Source organism: Bubalus kerabau, chromosome 2 (assembly GCF_029407905.1).
Source record: "Bubalus kerabau isolate K-KA32 ecotype Philippines breed swamp buffalo chromosome 2, PCC_UOA_SB_1v2, whole genome shotgun sequence".
NCBI lineage: Eukaryota > Metazoa > Chordata > Mammalia > Artiodactyla > Bovidae > Bubalus > Bubalus kerabau.
Genome location: NC_073625.1, coordinates 188,870,439 through 188,890,450, shown reverse-complemented (window position 1 = coordinate 188,890,450; position 20,012 = coordinate 188,870,439). Strand labels below are relative to the sequence as shown.

General features: G+C 51.7%; 2 protein-coding genes across 5 annotated transcripts in view; one reads left to right on the top strand and one right to left on the bottom strand.

The window, feature by feature from the left end:
• Positions 1-2,821: 2,821 nt before the first annotated feature.
• LOC129645027 (trefoil factor 3) lies at positions 2,822-6,021 on the top strand. Its single transcript, XM_055570386.1, has 3 exons — positions 2,822-2,906; positions 4,474-4,620; positions 5,905-6,021. The coding sequence occupies exons 1-3, from the start codon at positions 2,822-2,824 to the stop codon at positions 5,916-5,918; spliced, it is 246 nt and encodes an 81-aa protein (XP_055426361.1). The 3' UTR covers positions 5,919-6,021.
• A 7,197-nt stretch (positions 6,022-13,218) lies between these two features.
• Positions 13,219-20,012, bottom strand: part of ABCG1 (ATP binding cassette subfamily G member 1) — a 69,042-nt gene continuing 62,248 nt past the window's right edge. For all 4 annotated transcript variants that reach the window (XM_055569740.1, XM_055569741.1, XM_055569738.1 and 1 more), the window contains exon 15: positions 13,219-19,906. In XM_055569740.1, coding sequence (XP_055425715.1) covers positions 19,678-19,906 — 229 coding nt within the window. In that variant the 3' untranslated portion in view covers positions 13,219-19,677. The remainder of the gene's footprint in view (positions 19,907-20,012) is intronic.

Here is a 20,012-nt window from a genome sequence, read left to right as displayed (position 1 = left end):
GCCTGGCTTGGGGATATTGTGAGGAGTGGGAAGGCAGGGGTCAGGCCAGAAAATGCTGTGAGGAATTTGATATGATGTTTTTGTTAATTACATAAAAATCAAGCCATCTGTTAGCTTGGGTTACTCCCCTCTCTGGGAACAGAGCAAATGCCCTGAAAACAATGCAGAAACTGCTGTCTGTAAGCCTTGTGGGGAGGGGCAAATCAGACATGGGTGTCTCTGCACATGGGTTCACCCAGGGCTCCCTGGGTAGCAGAGCCAGGGCCTGGGGAGTCATGAAGTGGGACACAGTGCCCGGTTCCAGAGCACGCGCAGTCTAGCCCCATGAGTCCCTTGGGGAAGGGCAGTGCTAGAGATGAACCCCTGGGTGGTTTGGGGAGCCCTCCTAAAACATACCCCCACCTGGGGGTTAAGTGCAGCCAGCAGGTGTGTCTGCCCTGGGATGGTGGACAACTCCCACCCCACGGTTCCTGGATCAGAGTTCAACAGAGAGAGAAGAATACCCCGTTAGGAAGGAAGCCTGGAGAACACACCACAACTAGACCCCACGCTCCCCCACTCTCCCCGCCAGTCAGGTGCAGGTGGGGCTGGCATCCTCGATGGAGGAGGAGACCGCAGGGTCCCACAGAGGCAGGTCGCATCACAGCTCTGCCAGGCCTCCTTGGTGACCTTTGGCAGATGTCCAGTAACAGAGACGAGCAAACCCAACTCCATACTGCAGCTGATCCTTCAGCTCTAACCTTCATGCTCTGTGGACAGATGGATGGAGAAATGGATGGATGGACAGATGGAAGAATGAATGGCATGCGTGCTCAGTCGTGTCCGACTCTTTGCAACCCACTGGACTGTAGCCCTCCAGGCTCCTCTGCCCATGGAATTCTCCAGGCAAGAATACTGGAGTGGGCTGCCATACCCTCCTCCAGGGGATCTTCTGACCCAGGGATTGAACCCGCATCTCTTAGGTCTCCTGCATTGGCAGGTGGGTTATTTACTGCTGGTGCCACCTGGGAAGCCCTCTTGTGCTCTGTGGCTGGAACTTAATCATGATGCCCTTTCATCTTGGTACAAGTAGGTCACCTATACCCTGAAATATACAATAGCCCCTTCTCAAGGCTCTGCCTCCCAGCCTTAACTTTTAAAGGTAAAACACGTTTCATTCACATAGAGATAAAAAGTTGCAGAGCAGAGAATGTTTGTCCTGTTGGAAGTTTACAAGAACATGGTGCCTAGACCTGTGTGGACTGCTGCAAGAACAAAGGCCCGGGGTCTAGCCTGAGAAGTCTAGCCCCCGGTCTAGCCTGAGAAGTCTAGCCCCCGGTCTAGCCCTGGGTCAATTACCAAGAAGTTTGCAGCAACCAGCCACACCCCTCCCCTTTTAGTGGAAATAAACCTGAATTCTAATTCAGCTAAGATGGTTCTTTGGGACACGACGAGTCCACCATCTTCCTGGGTTCCTGGCTTTCCAAATGAAATCGCTACTGTTGCTCCAACACCCATCTCTCGATTTATCAGCCTGTTGTATGAATTTGATAACAACATTTTGAGCCTTAGTTTGTTCCTCTGCAAAGTGGGTATAATTATTCCCATTTCATTTAGATATGCTTTTTAATTAATTAATTAAAAAATTTTTTTTGGTTGTGCTGGGTCTTCCTTGATGTGCAAGGGCTTTCTCTAGTTGTGGAGAGCAGGGGTAACTGTCTAGCTATCATGTGTGCACCTCATCGTGGTAGCTTTTCTCGTTGCAGAACACAAGCTCTCGGCTCAAGGGATCAGTCGTAGCGCACGGGCTCCATAGCTGTGGCTCGAGGATTCTAGAGCTCGAGGGCTTCAGTAGCTGTGGCAGATGCACTTTGTTGCTTCATAGCATGTGGGATCTTCCTGAAGCAGGGACTGAACCCGTGTCCCCTACGTTGGCAGAACAGATTCTTAACCACTGGACCACCAGGGAAGCCTCTAGATATGTTGTTACAAAATAATTTCCAAGCTTTAGCTTTCACATTAAAAAAAAAATGGAAAGGAAGCTGGGCAAAGTAGAGTGAGTTCCCTTTAGTGTGAACAAATGTGCTTAAATGCACAGAGGACATTCTGGGAAAATGCCTAAGAACTGTGAAACATGAACAGTGGCACCCAGAAGGGGCAGAGTCTTCTGTACTGTCTGACTTTAACAACCAACTGCAGGTATTGTATCCTTATTAAAACATACTCAATACATTTGTTAAAATGTAGTTGATAAAAATAACTTTTTGCTGGAGAAAAAGCAAAAAATAAAGAAAAAGCACCTCTACCTTTCAAGAGCTGTGACATAGAAATGAAATCAGCAAACCTGTTTTACCTGACTTGTGGTTGTCGCCTGTTGTTTCAAGTACTCGAGGTTGGCCTGGGATTAAGTGGCTTGGAAACTCATGTCACTGAGCAGGGACCCTCCTGACCTGCTCCTGGGTGGGTTGTTGGGTGGTGCCCAGGCCTGATGATGCTTCCTTGAGCCTCACACTGAGCCTTTGTTCTTTCTTCCTGGCCAGGCTGACAATGGGCATTGACCCTGCTCTGGCTCCCAGGTGTTCTCCCAAATAGAGAGGTGTTCACAGGCAGCTGCATCTGCCATTGCCCCTCACTTGCTACCGCAAAACAGTGGGGTGGGAAGCACCTCTACCCTTTGGGATGGTTGAGCCTCTGGGGACTTTGAGTGGGCGGGGCTGGAGGGAAGGGCTCCCAAACAAACAGAACCTGGAGTGCCTGTGTAAACACAGGGGTATAAATAATTCTTCTTGGCCAACTCAACATGTTCTCTGAGCAGTCGGGTCCCCAGAGCCAGCCTGTGACCATGGAGGCCAGAACATTCTGGCTGCTGGTGGTGGTGGTCCTGGCCTTGGGGTCCTCCAGTTCGACCGGGCAGTATGTGGGTCTGTGTGAGTACCACTCTGACTCCCTCCCACTGGGCGGCAGGGAGGAGGAGGGGCTGGGTGGAGAGTGGGAACACAGGACTAGGGGACAGGACATGAAAGAGCCAGGCTGGGGGCTTTCTGTGGGCTAGAGGAAAGTGACCAAGCTCCTTAATAATTTAGTGATTGCTACTTTAGCCACCTGATGCAAGGAGCCGACTCATTGGAAAAGATCCTGATGCTGGGAATGACTGAAGGCAAAGGAAAGGGGGGTGGCAGAGGATGAAATGGTTAGAGAGCATCACCAACTCAATGGACTAGATAACTCAATGAACATGAGTTTGTGCAAACTCCAGGAGATAGTGGAGAGCAGAGGAGCCTGGTGGGCTACAGTCCATGGGGTCGCAAAGAGTCAGACACAACTTCGGGACTGAACAACAATGACAAACTTACCAGACACATACATTTTCTCTCAGCAGCCCTACAAACTGGGTCTTGCTGTCCCTATTTTGCAGACAAGGGAACTGAGCTTCAGAGAGTTAATAACTGACTCTACTGGTCAGTGTAGAAAGCAGGATGGGAACCCTGGTAGCCACACAAAGCCTACCCTCCCACTGCCTTCCTTGCTGGAGACTTCTGAATCAACAGTATAGTCTTTCTACATTATTCTGGCACATTTGCAAAACACAAAGAAAAGACAAATAAAAACAGCCGCTTCCAGAACATTTTCTATACCTACAGTTTTCATTTAGCCATTGAATTGTGATTCCAGGTGGGGCATGACTGTTCCATTAACTGGATTTTGCAGAAATTCAAGTGTGGCTTTTATCAGGTTCTGAGTGGTCTCAAACTTGGGAGCCATCAGAATCACCTGGAAGCTTTTAAACCTCAAAGCCCAGTAGGATGTGCCAACTACATCAGAAGGTCTCTGGGTGGGAGCAGGTGTCACTGGTCCTGACCCCACCGTGAGCAAAGTTTGGGAACCAGTGGAATAAGGAATTATGAATTGGCAGCCAAAGAAGAGGATTCTAGGTTCCCTGTGAATTCTATTTGCCTAAGGAAAAATCCGGTTAAGGAATGAGGCACAGTGGACTTTTGCTGAGCTTCTGACATAAAGACTTATCTGAAAAGTGAATCATAGAGACCCACAGATACACAGGCACGGTGTGTCGAGGGAAGGAGGGAGAGGCAGAAAAGAGCACACATTGTGGTTTTCTCACTTGAATGCCTACGTTCTATTATCCTATTCATTTTTAAGGGGGAAGTTCTGTTGATTAAACACTGAAGGGAACTTTGTTTCCGGGTTCAGGGGCCCCTGGATTCCTGTGGGCACCTGCCAACTGGCGGGAACCCAGGCTCTACAGCTGCTAGGAACACCCAAGTGAGAGACCCCGGGCAGCCGGCCAGATCCTTCACAAAACATTTCTCCTTAAATATTTATGGGGAAAGAGGGCTCTGGAGCAGCATGTTGGGGGAGGGGTGGGGTTGTATCCTACGAACTGGGAGCTGCGGGGAGGGTGTGGACTTGTAAATGCGGCCGGTGGACCAACCCCAAGCCAGAGAGGGCTGTCTGACCTGGCTTTGTGTGGGCCAGCGGCGAACCAGTGCGCGGTGCCAGCCAAGGACAGGGTGGACTGCGGCTACCCCGAGGTCACCCCCGAGCAGTGCAACAACCGCGGCTGCTGCTTCGACTCCAGCATCCACGGGGTGCCCTGGTGCTTCAAGCCCCTGCAGGAAGCAGGTGAGCCAGATGGAACGCACAAGGTCTTTTGGGCCCCAGGAAGCCACACGCACTTGGGCCCTGGGTGGGCCCCCTATGCCACAGCTGTCTGCTGGGCAAGGCGGGGCTTCCCAGTTGGCACCAGTGGTAAAGAACTCACCTGCTCATGCAGGAGACACAAGAGACATGGGTTCAATCCCCGGGTTGGGAAGATCCCCTGGAGGCGGGCATGGCAACCCACTCCAGTTTGCTTGCCTGGAGAGTCCCATGGACAGAGGAGCCTGGCGGGCTGCAGTCCAGGGGGTCACAAAGAGTCGGACACGACTGATCACTCATGCACTTAGTTTTTCATCCTTTCAGAAAGGTGTTCAGAGTCAAGGCCTTATGTAGAGGGAAATAGCTTAAAAGCTCCCCTGGAGAAAAGTGGATATTACATGGGTTTGGAAAACCGGGCTGACTTTCAAGGCCATTTTCAGCAAGCACCCCATTCAGAGTCTTGGTCATTTGTGATCTGTGACGTGCTCTCTGTCTGGACGTGGAGTCCTGGCACGTCTCCCCACCCCGCCACCCACCTCCTGCCTGCACCACGAGGGGCTCCCCCCTCCCTCGCTGGGGCAGTGGGGTGCAGGGTGGCCCCGGGGGACCCTGCCCAGGAGCAGATGGCAGTGCACTGGGTGCTCTGCTTTCCTGGCTGTATTCCGCCCCCCTCCCCGCCTGTCCCCCATCCCCACCCCCTTGGAGGTTGCCGCAAGCCATCTGGAACCCAGGTGCCAGCTCGCCTTCTAAGAGGCACGTACTACTACGTGAGGCCCTTTCCTGGAATTGGCACAGTGGCGGGGGTGGGGGGGTGGGGAGATGGGGGCACCCTTGCCCTTTGTCCCTGGGGAATGACAAAGGCGCCTGCATTCCAGCCAGCCGGTCTGCCTCCCTAATCAGTTACGGGGGTGGGGGGCTACCCACTGGCCAGAGCTCCTCCCCTTCCCACAAACCCCGGCAGAGGTCCAGAGCCCAGTGGGGAGTCACCCCTGTGCTGATCAGCCCCCCTCCACCCGCTCTTCAGCCCGAGAAGATACTTCTTTGAACTCGAGCAGCAGCCCTGTCTGGCCTGGCCCATCTCAGGCTCCATTTGTCCTGACCCCTTGGGTACCCCTGGGCTATGTGGCTGTTCTCCCAGGGAGTGGGGACTCGACCCTTCCCCAGGGACTTGGCAGGGAGACAGCACACACCACTGACCTGGAGAAGCCAGGCAGCGGTGGCCGGGGACCACACAGCTGAGGGTGATGCTTGTCTGTGCTTCATTTCCAGAATGCACCTTCTGAAGCCACGTGGCTGCCCGACCCCCAGGGAGGGGACCTCCGCACTTGGGTACCCTGCCAGCCCACCCAGTGCTCATCCCTCTGCTTCTCTCACACTGCTCCTGGCCAGGCCTGAACCAAATGCCTGGGGCCTGATGTCTTAAAGAATAAAGCTCCCGTGCTCAGCATGAGGACAGGTCTTCATTCCTAAGACTTGACGCCGCTGTGCTTTATTTCTGCCAAGTCACTCTCTTCCTTCTCAGCCTTCCACCAATGGGGGCAGGGAGCAGTGTCTTAGCATCACCCAGCAAAGGGTCTGCCCTAGGCCTGGGGAGCAGGGAAGGACCCCAAAGTAGCTCCCTAGAGGTGAGGATGCTGCAAATCTGAGACCTAGTGTGGCCAGACAGAGAGTGTCACTTAGACACTTAGAAGGTTTCTCACCTTCTAAGCATCACTTAGAATGGTGTTGAGAAACACCATTTCAAATGTAAGTTCCCCCCTAAAGGTTATTCATGACTTTCATGGTAAAGAGAGAGCCAATAAATCCATTTTACCAATTGGCACTTTTTTGGTATTTCTTTGCAAGTCAAGTGTAGCATCTGTGACACCTTGGCCTTCTTTTGCTATTTTTCCTCTGAAAATGGATGCAGTTTTGATCCGTAAACAAAGTGTCACCATGAGAGCTCTTGAAGTCTTAGCCATCCCCAGATGGAGAGTCATCTCCCCCACTCTTGGAGACACTTGGCTCTCCCAGGACACCAGGAACCTGTCCATACCGTCAGAACTGAGCTCCTGCTCTCCAGGTCACATGGCCGACTCCCCTGATGCTACTGAGGGCCGTTTCTGCTGCTCGGGGGCCAGGAAGTAGTGTGGCCCCCGAAGGCAGGGCTTCTGGGCCTGAGCCACCCTTCCCGCTGGAAAAGAGACACTGGCTCCTTTTCAAAACAAAAGGCTTCCTTTTTAGCCTTGCACTTGGGGCCAGGTCTGTAGAGTGAGAGCCTGTGTGTGTCCTAGAAGGGAGAGGTTAATACCCTTGTTGTAGGATAAGCAACTCATCCCAAAGCCCTTTGAGGGGACACCAGCCAGAGCTCACCCAGGGGCGGCCTGCCTGTTACACTGAGATGTGTCGAGTGAGGTCTGGTTGGAGGACCAAGAGCTGCCCTGACGTGGCACGTGATTCCCCACGTGGGAGCCCCCACATGGTCTCCAGCCCTCTCACACCCTCCACCCCAAGAAAAGGACTCTGTCCCATCATCCATCATCCCCGATGGTCCTGAGTCAGCATCTCTTCCTGGCACCAACCACTCCCCCCACTCAATTTGTCCACAGATTCCCAACAGCATCTCCCCCATAGGTCCCTACTCATCCCCCACCCCCAAGAGGACAGGGCACTCAGCGTACAGCCTTGCAGGGTAAGGAGGGAGACAAGGCTGGGATCACAGGCTGCAGTTCCCTTCCCCCACCTTGGAGGCAGCCAAGGCTCCTGCACCCGCCCTCCTGGATGGAGCCCACTGGAGTCACCGTCTCCCCACTGCCACTGCTGCCACTGCCCACCTGGCACTCCTGTGGTCAGCTCAGAGCCACTGCTTCTGTGTCAAGGCCTCCAACACCATCAAGGGGAGGGGTCCTTGCCCCCACCTCAGCCCCCAGACGGCAGCTTCTATTTGCTGACTGGTTGTTCAGGGTCCTGCCTGGGGAATGTGTTTCCTGGGAAACTTGGGGGAGACCCCAGGCCAGAGTTAGACGCTGGAGCAACCTTCGTCCCTACCAGAAGACCTGGCCACAGGCGAGAGGATGGGGAGATGGAGCCTTAACCTTTCTGTCCTGGGGCCCACACATCTCTGTTGTTCCTGCAAAGGTCAGAGGGGTCATCATGCAAGTCGGGCATCTGGGGTCCCAGTTGGCGTGAACACTAGCCCCTCCCCAAAGCCAACACTTTTCAAGTGGCTCAAACAACAGGTGTGGATCAGAATCACCCAAGGCGTTTCCAAGAGTTTCAGAGTCTGGTGATGAAATCGGGGTCTCCAGGGCAGCTCACAACCTCAGTGATGTCCAGTCAGGCAGAGAGAAGCTGGGCACATCCTTCTGTGCAGGGTCAACATCTGATAATGGAAGCCAAGTGTGTTGTGAGGGTCTGTGACACCAGGAAGGACAAGACCCCCAGAGAGGGGCCTGACCAGGCAGACTCAGATCGTCTTTGAAACCGTAACTCTCCAGTCAAAATGAAATACACAAGCAGAGCCAGTGGCTCACTTGTCCTCCAAGCCAAGATAACTGCAGACTTGTGGGGACCTGGACAGGCCACTTCTTAAATAATTTCATATCATTACTGAGTTAGGGCACACACTTCAATCCCATGCCTCACCCTAGCCACACAGGGCGGGGGCTGTGGCAGTAGTAGTCTCATAAGTGTGTTCAAAGACCACCGACATCAGGCCAGACCCCTCTGACCGCAATGGAGCAGGACACAGGGAAGCCCAGTTCCCCATCCTTCCAACCTGGTCCAAACCACAGTGACCAATGGCCCCCTCTGCTGGCTGACCTGAGTGACTGCAGCTTCCTGCAATCCCAGCTTCAGCCTGTCTCCAAGTCACTCACTTTCTAAATGGGATTTACTAACAGGCCTGGTCACCTGACCACCTCGCCTCCAGACAGCATGGGATCTTGAGCAGAGCTGACCCCCCAGTTTCCACCAATTAAGCAAAAACTTCATCTTCTCAGGAAACTTGGAATTTTTTTCTCATTCTCCTTTTCCTTGCGGTTAAGTTTAACCCTGGCCGTGGTGCTCCATTTCCCGCTTCCTGAGATGTCCTCTAGTCCCAGGGGGTGGGGGAGCAGAGGAAGTGGGGGTCTCATGGAAGCATCTAGTGCCCCGTCTCCCTGAAAATAAACATTGAAAAGGCGGCTCAGCCTCTTTTAGTACACACGGCTGCAGCGCTGTGGGGCTTCACACACTTTACTTCATTCAGCCCCCACAGCAGCCTGTGAAGTACAATCGTTATCTCCGTTTTTACAAGCGAACAAGCAGAGGCACAGAGAGATTAGTCAGGAGCCCAGGGTCACACAGCAGTGGAGGGAGATCTCCAGGGTCTGCAGGCACTTCCCCACCCCAGCAGCTCTGAGCTCTCAGAGTAGAGAGGGCTCCTTCTTAGTTCTCAGGCCAGGCGCTGGGTGGGGCAGCTTCTGGGCGGTGGGTAGAAGAGGGGCTTCCCTGTCCAGGTCAGTAAGTAGCAGTGGCTGGGTGGCTGCTGCATGTCCTGCCAAAGAGAGCTGGAAGTAGCCCCACTGAACCTGCAGGTTCCATAAGGGTCTTGGAGGGTGTCCCTCTGGGACCCTGCCTCCATGTGTGCCAGGCCAGGTGAGAGGGGGAGGCTTACAGAAGTCCACATCACCCTGCCCAGTGTGGAAACCCAGACCCCAGCAAGCCCCAGCTTACTCAGCAGGGAACTGGGCAGAATTCACCCCAAAATGCCTGAGGGGGAGCTTTAAGTTCAGCCATAGAGAAAACTCAAGTCACTGATGTGCACAGTGCAGATGTGTGCACCACGTTCTGTGTGTCTGCCCGAAGCGTGTGGCTGCCCCTCGTTTCATCCTCTGGACAGACACTCAGAGGGTCTGTGTGAAGCCCAGCATCTCACAGTGACACCTGGGGTGGGAGGAGCTTGGTGGGGTCTGGCTCCCAGGCATGCTCTGTGTTGGTGGCAGGGTGGTTCCGCCTTTATCCTTCACCCTGGTGTGGACATCTCATGCTGCGGCCAGCCGGAAGTCGCTGGCTGACACCCAGATGGATCTGTAAAGATAATCAAAGCTAATAAGATGATCAAGCACTTGGCATGCGGCAGACTCCCATCAGGTACTTGAGATTTGCTAAGTCCTTGAAAGCTCATGTGGTGTGGGGGGTGGGTACTGCCATCCCGTTTTCTATTTTTCAGAAGAGGAAGCTTTCACAGAGCCCTTTAGTAATTTGATCAGGCATCCACAGCCAGGAGGCAGCCTGTGAGGATGCACTGTGGCGGAATCATAGCACCTCCCATCTAATCCATTTTATAAACAGCAATAGATTTCTGACAGATGGCGCTAGCAGTAAACAACCAGGCTTCTGATGCAGGAGAGGAGAGAGATGTGGGTTCAAACCCTGGGTCAGGAAGATTAAGATCCCCTGGAGGAGGGCATGGCTAACCCTCCAGTATTCTTGCCTGGAGAATTCTGTGGACAGAAGAGCCTTACAGTCTAGTCCATAGGGTTCCAAAGAGTCAGACACCACTGAAGCAACTAAGCACAAATAAATTAAATTGTTAATATGTTTACAAGCTTGTGTAAAGAAAGGTCTATAACAATTGGCTAGGTTTAAAAAGGAAACACTGATGGGGAATTTCCTGGAGGTCCAGTGGTTAGGGCTCAGAGCTTCCACTGCAGGGGGTACAGTGCAGGCCAAAAAAAAAAAAAGAAAGAAAAAGAAAAAGGAAACATTGAAATGCTGAAAAACATGAATAATTATCCTAATTACTGACTTGCCAGGACCCAGGAGAACATCCCACTGAGCCCTGCTCAGTCCCTGAGTTCTGTGTGGGTCTCCCAGGGGTGGGTGGTCTTCCTTGGCTCTGGACCCTAGATGTCAATTAAGTACAGAGAGTGCTAACCAATTTTAAAATTCTGGGAGGAAAGGTACTACAATGTGGACTGGGCACTTTTTTCTTAGATTTATCCTTACTTTACCAGTGAAGAGACAAGAGAGAAATTCACTCAAGGACACAGCCTTGCTAAGACTCAAACTCGAAGTGTGCTGGCATTTTCCTGGGCTTCGTGCAATTTGATCATCACTGGTGGATTTTACGCCCCCGGGCACTCAACTGACACTGACTGTCCAGGTTCCAAATGGCCTATACCACCCATTAAACCTTCCTACCTCCCAGCCAGTGCACATCTAAAATTTGAAGCCACCAGTGGTCACAGTAGGTTCAAAAAATGAATTGGGTCCCATTGGATCCAGGGATCACTCTGATATCAAATACCTTCCTCACTGATTAATGATGCACATTTGTGGAACCTTCCAGAAACCATGGGATGAGAGGTTTGACTTGCCCAGGAGAAGCCAGACCCGCTGCCTTGCTGCTGGTGGAAAAGGGAAAACAAACATCAGGCTTACTCCACCCCCAGCATACACAGTGCCATTAAACCTGCTTATTATTAATATTACTTGTGAAGTTCACAGGCTTTTCTCCTCCTCTTGTGTCAGTGCGGTTGGTCTGTGAGAGCGTTGCCCCGACATTTCTTATTTGGCAATGACTCCTTCCGTATTGTTCCAAAATATGTCGACTATTCACTGGAATTCATCACTCTGTTCTAAGAATTCTTGAACACTCAGAGGCACACAGAGGAAGGGTTTTGCGGGGTCAGGTGATCAATGCATTCACCAGGGAAGCATGCAGGGGAGGTGAGTGGGTGATGCCGGAAGTCCCAGGTCTCACTGTGGGTCTGACACCAACAAGTGGAGCAAGGAAGGAAGGACTTGGGGCGGGGGGCAGAGCCTCAGGCCACGGCCAAGTTCAGACAAAGTTTCCAACAGGTGGATCCCTAAACCAAGCTGCCCCTTAGAAGAAAACTGCATGGGGAGGAATGGCCAGTTTGGGAGGGGCCTGGGGGAGGTGTCCTGGCACCGGTGCCCTGGGGCTAGAGGCAGGGTGTGGGTGCTGGGAGGGGCTGCCTTGGATGCACCATGAGAGTGGGGGTCACGCGTGGGGTCTGCAGCCCCACCTCCAGGGGGAGAGCTTCTCTGTGCACCTGTTTCACATCGCACATTTCCTTCTGCTTGAATTTCCAGAAAAGCTTCTGTGGTTTAGATTGGAGGTTGTAAGGATATAAGTATAAGGTTGTTTTCCTACTTTTCAGATTTATTGAAGCATGGATGCTATGGTAAAAACAACCACAGTGGGGATCAGAAGGGACATGGCTGCATGGATTCTGGAACATTCCAAGGATGGCATGAATGACGTACCTTCTGGTCTGATTTGGAGTGAGGGGTGGGAAGCCAGTGTGAGGAGAGTCATTCTGAGAGTCATGAGGGGCAGGGTGATCACCAGCCATCTGGTGGGCAGCTCTGGTTTCCTTGAGGGGCTGTGCTTGGGATGGTTTGGGGGTGAGATGACTAACTTTCATCTTATTTGTTTAAAGGCATGTGTAGAATATTGGTGAATGAGATGTCTAATGAAGATATTTTTGGAAGGAGTGGACAGTGGCGGGGAAGCTGGTGGGGAAGTGCGGGTGGCTTGGAGCAGAGGACGGTGTCTAGAGACAGATAAACTTGCACGGGGAGAAACCGTGGGGGCGCCAAGCCTCAGCGGGGCTCCTCCCTGTGTCCTGTCCCCTCACACACACCTGCAAGGGAAACCTAGTCCCCCCGATCACGGCCTCTCTCAGGTGAGGATCCCAGAGACACCTGGACCCAGGACCAGCCTGAACCCCGGTGCTGAGCCCTGTGGGGCCCTGACAGTGTAAAGACCCGCAACACTGACTCCTGGTGATGTTCACCCATCGTCTGGTTGTGGTTGTTTAGTCGCTGTGTCCAATTCTTTTTGACCCCATTGGACTGTAGCCCGCCAGGCTCCTCTGTCCATGGGATTTCCCAGGCAAGAATATTGGAGTGGGTTGCCATTTCCTTCTCTAGGGGATCTTCCCAACCCAGGGTTGGAACCTGCATCTCCTAGCAGAGACTGGGAGAAGTGTGGGTGTGGGGGCAGACTCCTCCAGGCCGCTTCCTGTGACTGGACCGACTCTTTGCTATCAGCCTCCTCAATGCCTTCTTCTGAAGGCGGGAGTGTGATGCAGGGGTCAGGAGCCCTGGTCCCCTGCTAGACTGTCACCGTCTGAATTCCACCTCCACCATTTGTCTTGGGGCACTTGTCTCATCTCTCAACCTCAGTTCCCTGGCCTGTGAAACGTGTTGGCCATAGTTTTCTATCCCCAAGGATGCCTGAGAAACGAGATCACGTATGAAAGCCACCTGACCCTGCGTTACCACTTTGCCTATCGAGTGGGGCTGGCATATCTCCTCCCGCACTTTCACTTTCCTTCCCAACTTCATCCATCATAACACCTTCAGAGGAACTGTTTCATTAAGAGAGAGCGCAGTGCAAGGTGGACAAAATTCCCCACAGCCTCCACCAGGCCCCAGGCCCGAGTCTCCCTGCAGGTCTGCGAGCTGCTGCTGTCAAAAGGAAAGAGAAGCAAGAAACAGGAAAATCTGAAAATAACAATGATTTATTTTGATTTATGTCACATTTTCATAAATGGCATCTAATTTCAGAAAACAAAACTCAAGTCTGCAAAAAATGCACGTACAAATCATCTAAGGAGATAATTCTACAGAGATATACAAAGTAGGACCAGGGTCTATAAGATTGAGTCAGAAAGCTCACACCCTAGGGTCTGCTCAGGTCCCTGTTCCAACAGAGGGAAACAGCCAAGGAGTCAGGTACCCAAGGGAGCCACCATAACTTAAAAAAAAAAAATATATATATATATATATGTACGTATGTATAGATGTCATTCTCATCTACAAGAGTGCACACCTCTGCCAGGATTTCCTAAAGCTACGTGGCTATATCAAGGCAAGGTTATCCACACAGCATTATAAAAACCAGAGATTACATAATTACATGTTAGATATACAGATATATGCACATCTTTACACAATGATTAAAAGTGTTATTTGCATTGACTCTTGCTTTGGAAAGAAGAACAAAGGAAAAAACGTAAAGTAGCTATTCATCGAGTAAAAGGCAGCAGTTCAGATTCAGCTCTGAGCAGGTATTAAGCCACTCTGTCTGCAAAGAAAATAAAACTTGGGGAGTGGGGTCAGCTACGTGTGCTAATTTTTTAAACATACACATTCTACCAAGAAACCCATCTCTGGTCATCCCCCTCCCCAGGGAGCATTTGATGATAGAAACAGAAAACTTCTAGTGTAGGGAGAGTGGTTCATATTGTTAGCAATTTGGGTGATAGAACCTTTTGCTATCATTTTTCACTGGCCGAGGACTTGGAATGAGGTATTTGTGATGAATCTTGGGCAGCCTGTGTTCCAAAGGTCATAGAAAAGTGTCCCCTAAGGTACACGATGCCAGAATTGTGGGGAAAAAAAGTAGAGATATAAAAACAAAGTATCTACCACAGCCACTGGAATACTCTCGATGAAACCAACCATGGTGCCTTTCAGACCGGGTTGTGCCTGGGATGTCCAGGAACCCATGAATGTAGGGCTCTCAACCTTGACCCAGGTGCCTACGACTCTCAGTCTATCTCTTCGAGATCTGACCCATTCCACCCAGCTCGAGAGGGCATGTTCTGGGATCCCCAGGAGGGCAGGTGAGTTTGGTAACTTCTCCCCTTGGAATGAGTGAGCCCGCTGTTTCCTCTGCCCCAGCAAAGACCTGCTTGGAAAATACTGTTTTCTCGAAAGTGCCACAGTGCCGATCCAGGGCTGTGCTGACCGGACCACTGCCTTGCGGCAGGTGAAATGAAAGCAAGGCTTCCTAAACACTCCTTCAAGGAGACGCCCTGGGGGGCTTGAGAAGTTGCCCCCAAGCAGGTCAGGGACTGTCACACCTCACCGCCTGGCCATGCCTCAGCATCTCCACCCCAGCTCACCTTGGCCCTGCTGCAGGTGAGGGATGACCTCCATCCTGCAGAGGTACCAGCAGATGGCTTCCAAGTTCCCCAGGACCAGATGTCCTAGCATCAGTGAACATAGGAAGTACCATTTAACTGTACACAAAATCGGGGCCACAGTTAAATGCATGTGCAGGGTTCTCGCTCATATTTATAGGCACCCCAAGCAGAGGGTGCGGGCCATGGAGACAGAACTTCGGCTGACTGTAGCCGTTTTCTGCTTTGCTCTTTTCCACTTGTGTGGCTTGGGCTCGGGCTGTTTCCAACATCTGGTTAAAACCATGAGCCCCAGGGAGAAATTCACACGTACTTGTGGCCCTATCCTCGGTTTGGGGGTGTCTCCGTGGGAATGGGGAGCAGACTGGTTGGGTCTGGCCTTCCCACTGTATACTCACAGCCCATCTTCCCTCCCAAAGTGGGGCCCAGACCCAGCTGACAGGCTCTGTCTGGCCTGTGAGCAAACAAGGACACACTTCTGTGCTTCTGTCCTTTCTCTGCAGCTTTACATCGTGGAAAAGCCCTGAGGCTGTGCCCCTCCCGTGATGACCACTTGGCTGGCTGGAAGGTGGTAACCAGTGCACTTTCTCCTCTGATGTTAAAGGTCTATTTTAAGAACAGGGAGGTGTCAGGGGCTCTAAGTCTGGCCTGAATTCACTTGAGTCGTCTGTAGAAACCTGGCTTCATTGGCTGGCCTCAGGGCCACTGTTATAGGCCACAGTGAATGCCTGTTTGAGGACTGATTCCACGCTGATGCGTTCAGAGATAACAAAAATGAAGCTAATGCTAAACCTTCATTTCCTCAAAGATGGGACGAAGAAATGGGGGAGGACATGTAACAGCTGTCAGAAAACCTGGGCCGAGCCTCAGAAGGACATGCCTGAATGCTTCAACTGCATGCCGACTTCCTGCCCAGAAAGTGGGATTTTCAGCCCAGGCTGCATGGAGCCTGCAGGTGGGAAAAGTGGACTCCACAGGGAGGGTGTGGGGCTCCCCCATTTCTGGTCCCAGGGGGACCCCCAATAGGGACATCAGAAACACCTGTTTTTGCAGAAGGCGATTGTCTCCGGGGCATTTCCCTGAGGCAGGAGGTCAAGTGCAGGGACCGGAAGGACCAGACCTTAAATGGAAGCTGCAGAGAAGAAGGGTGGGATCCGCAGGGCAGCGGGGGTGCAGAGAGGAAGCAGAGGGAGGCTCTCAAGCCTGCCCTACTCCAGGGAGCTCTCCAGTGTCTGCACACACTCTCCGGGCACTTAGCAGAAACGCAGGGACCGCCCATCCTGGGACTTGCCTGGCTCCATCCTCTGTGTCCCCAAGGAGAGAGGCAAGCCCATGATGACAACGAGCCCTAAACACGCTTCCCTGAAAAGTGTGGCTCTGGGTGTATTTACAGACCGAAACCAGGGAGCTGAGCAACACCCTACACCAGCTTCCACGGTCCCTGTCCCCTGGGACCATCGCAAGGGAGGCTCACTGGTCCCTGTGAATCTGGGCTGTCGGCACTTTCTAAAGCCCTGGCTCACATTAACAAGAGGGTGGGGAAGAGATAGGTGAGGAGGCTGGAACACAGAGGAGAAAAACAGAACTTTAAGACAGTTCAACATGAAACACGAAAGTTACTGAGAGAAAGGAGACTATTTACAATCAGGCATTAGATGGGACCACTGAGGAATGAACCAGAACCTCTGCTGGACGTCAGCAAGGGTAATTCCAAATACAAAGACCCCTCCCCTTTACCGAGTCAGATCCAAGCCCAGTATTTTGAGTCTGAAGCATTTAACACTGAACACAAGTGAAAAGTTATAAAATATTTTATTAGCGGTCTTATTTCTTCAGAGCCTCTAACTTGATGGCCATACACACTGCACCTCCCTCCGCCCAGCTGGGTCGTTTGGGTTTGCTTTCTGCCACACGCTGATCAAGCCGGCATTTGCTGAAAGACTGAGTTGGTTCTGACTATGCTTCACCATCTGCTCGGCAGGTGTGAAGTTGGGGAATTTTCTCTTTGCTTCTTGGAGTAAAAGACAAGTAAAGATTTACAGAGACACCATAGATAATACTGTGAGATACACACCTGGAGCGAGCTGGCGCATGCCCCTGCGCTTGTGTGCACACACTTGTAGGCACACACACACTGGACCCTCTCGGACCCCAGCCAACACACAGGCAGGCTGCGTTAGGAAGCTACAGCCAGGCACGGACAGAGGAAGGCACCTCTCCACTGAGACAGGGTGGGTGGGTGGGCGGGGTAGGGGTAAGAAGCTGGGTCCCCAGGCCAGCTCGGGACTCCACTACAAAAGGCAACTGAGGAAAGAGGAGCAGGCTGCCCCCCATCCCCATGGTCTGCACGGTGACAGCAAGTCCAGAACTATCCTCGTTTCGCACTTTACACCTTGAAAAGCACTTTCGAGTCCATTCACACACTGAGAACAGGAGGCAAGAGGGCAGAGCAAAGTAATAGAGCATTTGGGGTCAGACTTGGCTCTCTCCTGGCCCTCGGGCCCGGGGCCTCACTGAGCCTCCCCAGCCTCGGTGCTCTGGCTGCACCAAGCATGCGGGGGGGCGGGTGGTGGTGAGGGGGAGTCAACACACATTAGTGAGTGAGGCCCGAGCAGAGGAGCTGGTTAGGCACACAGCCGGGCCACCCAGTGAGGAACAATGGATGCTAGGCACACGGGGGAATGTTCAGCCGTGAACCCACCGGAGGCCTTTCTACCTCATGCACTGGCCTGCCCCTGACCTTTCTCAGGTGGGAAAATGACCTTTCTGTGGATCTCTAGGATGAGTTTTTACCTAAAAGCTTAAGTCCTGTTTCTTGGTCCGGAAGAGCCCTCTCCCAAGGTGACTTAATCAGATTCCAGCATCTTTGTAAAATGTGTACCTGGTGTCTTTCCTTCCCATGTCACCCATACGAAGCTTTGGAAGCATTTAATTCTCAAGCTGATGCTCAGTAAGAGTAGGTGAAAGGGAGGTCTGAGGTACTGCAGACAGAGGCAAAAGGCTCCCAAGATGGGCTGGTCAGCAAAGCCAGGCCCTGATGCTTCTGAGGAGCCACAGGGGTTAGAACACAGTGGAGCCCCTTCTTCTCCTCAACCCCATGGATCAGAGATTCTCTGGACTTACATTCTCACCTATACTGACAACCAGAAAGGCAGCACATCACTCATCCGAAGTTTCCTCCTTCCTTCTAAATGAAGAAATGAAATCACAGACGAAGGAAGATCCAAGTCATTACATTCAGAAATTACTTAAAAGAATTAGACTTGGCAAGTGGACCTGGTTTAAATTTCAATGTGTGAAAGACAGCACGTCACCCCTCCCTACCTCTTAACTAAACCCATTTAGGAAAATAAAATCAACAAGTTACTTGGATATTATCTTTTGTTGTTGCTTAGTTGCTCAGTCGTGTTGACTCTTTGTGACCTCATGGACTATAGCCTGCCAGGCTCCTATGTCCATGGGATTCTCCAGGTAAGAATACTGGAGTGGGTTGCCATTTCCTTCTCCAGGGTATCTTCCCGACCCTGGGATCAAACCCACATCTCCTGCTTGGCAGGCGGTTTATTTACTACTGAGCCACTTTGGGAAGCCCGGATATTATCTCAGGCCATTGCAGTAAGGGTTTTTTTTTTTTTTTTTATCAAACTTCCATACAACAAAAAAGCAGATTCACTCGGAGACCCTGATTCCAGGTTCACGGCATCCTAGAAGGGGAAAATAGTTCTGTTTCCTTCAGAAACCTTCTTTGGCCTGAACCCCCTTCTACCCTGTGGCCACACTGATTCTGACAAGCACACAGGCTCCTGCCAGGAATTCAAAGGCCATTAACCCTACAGAAGTGCCCATGATTCTTGCCCTAGAGGGATTTTGCTTAGGTGATCGCATCATTGGAAAGAAGTTTCCAATCCGGAAAGACTGAAAAGATGATGGTGCCGCTGAGTTGCCATGGAAACCAGATGTGGGAGACAGCATCTCCCATGGCTCTCAGTACACAGTTTGATGGAGCTCCAGAGTCTTGGCCACACTAAGCTTTTGCCGGTTTTTTACCAAGGCCTTGGATTCTCAGGAAATCTCAGCATCTTCCCTCCTGTGCAGTTAGTACATCTTTCATGGGCTACACCTGCAGGTCCTGCACGTTCACACCTGGGTTTCTCTGAGCCCAGGTTCAGTGGAGGTAGTTGATGTGATAAGTGAGGGAAGAGAAAATGCTTGTAAAAAATCAGCAGGATTGAGCTTCTAGAATTTTTAGGCAAAATTAAGGTGCTCAGAAAGTTAGGAGAAAAAAAAAAACCCCAATATATTTTGCTTAAGTGAAAATAAGAAGCACGGGGGAAATAAAAGATTTTGAAAGAGATAGCCGAATTTGCCTTACAACTTTCTGTACAACTTTAAAAAATTCCTGCATGGCTTAGCGCACATGGTTGGTTCCAAGGTTTTCCTCCAACCTGCAACCAGCACCTGTGTCTTTCCCAGGTTCTGTCTGCAAATGAGACCAGCTCAGCGATCAAGCCAAACCCCTCACATCTCTCCACGAAGTAGGTTTACCCTGAATAATTTTCTTCACCAAGTACTAAAAAGGTACAGCTTCTGGAAATGAATGAAATTGATCGACTTTTGACTTGGAAAACGACTTCTCGTTGGAAAAAGAGACAAACTGTAGAAAGATGAAACTATGAAAATACCAGTCACAGGATGGAGTCCCTCTTGGCTTCGCCTTTCCACCCCTGGACATCTGACTGCCCAGGGGCCCCGGGAAACTGCCCACATTCCTCGTGCAGAACCAGAGCTCCCTGGTCAGAAGGAAGAATTCTGCTGAGGAAGCCTCTTGTCACCCACTTTGTGGCAGTTTTAAATTCTGCCTCAGGGGTTGTATTTTAAAAATTTCTGCATGTGAAAAAGAAAGACCATTCTACATCTTCTTCCTAGTTATAGCTAGAAAGGGTAATGGAGAGAAGTCCCAACTCAGTGGGGCGGCGAAGTCCAGCACTGGTTTGCTGCCTGACAACCCGACGTAGTCCCCAGGCTCCACAGGCGGGTCTGTGTCCTTGAGCCCGCAAGGGTTCTGGAAGTGGCCTATGGCCACGGTGTCCAATGTTCCTCTCTCTGGCTTTGCAGCACTTTACCTCTCGGCCCGGATTTTGTATCTCAGCACGAGGTAGGCGATGAGACGCAGGGAGATGAAGAAAATCCCCAGGACAATGAAGTCCAAGTAGAGCTTGGCGTTCTCCACGTCCAGTTCTCGAAGGATAGCCTCTGACTTCTGGAAATGGCACGTCTCGTTGGTGTTACAGTGCAGGTCCTCCCGGTCGAGGCCGTAGATGGAGAGGATGACCCCCTCAAACCCATACCTGAGGGGGGAGTGCCAGAGTGAGGAGGGCTCGGGACCCCGCATCCCTACCTCTGCCCATGTCTGTGGAATGTACACTGACCACCCCCCGCCCCCCACCGCATCCT

Excerpts from the sequence above, each read along its gene's own strand:
- LOC129645027 (XM_055570386.1), top strand. The coding sequence starts at position 2,822 with ATGGAGGCCAGAACATTCTGGCTGCTGGTGGTGGTGGTCCTGGCCTTG. Across the intron at positions 2,907-4,473 it reads CGGGCAGTATGTGGGTCTGT|CGGCGAACCAGTGCGCGGTG; the intron begins GTGAGTACCACT and ends TGTGTGGGCCAG.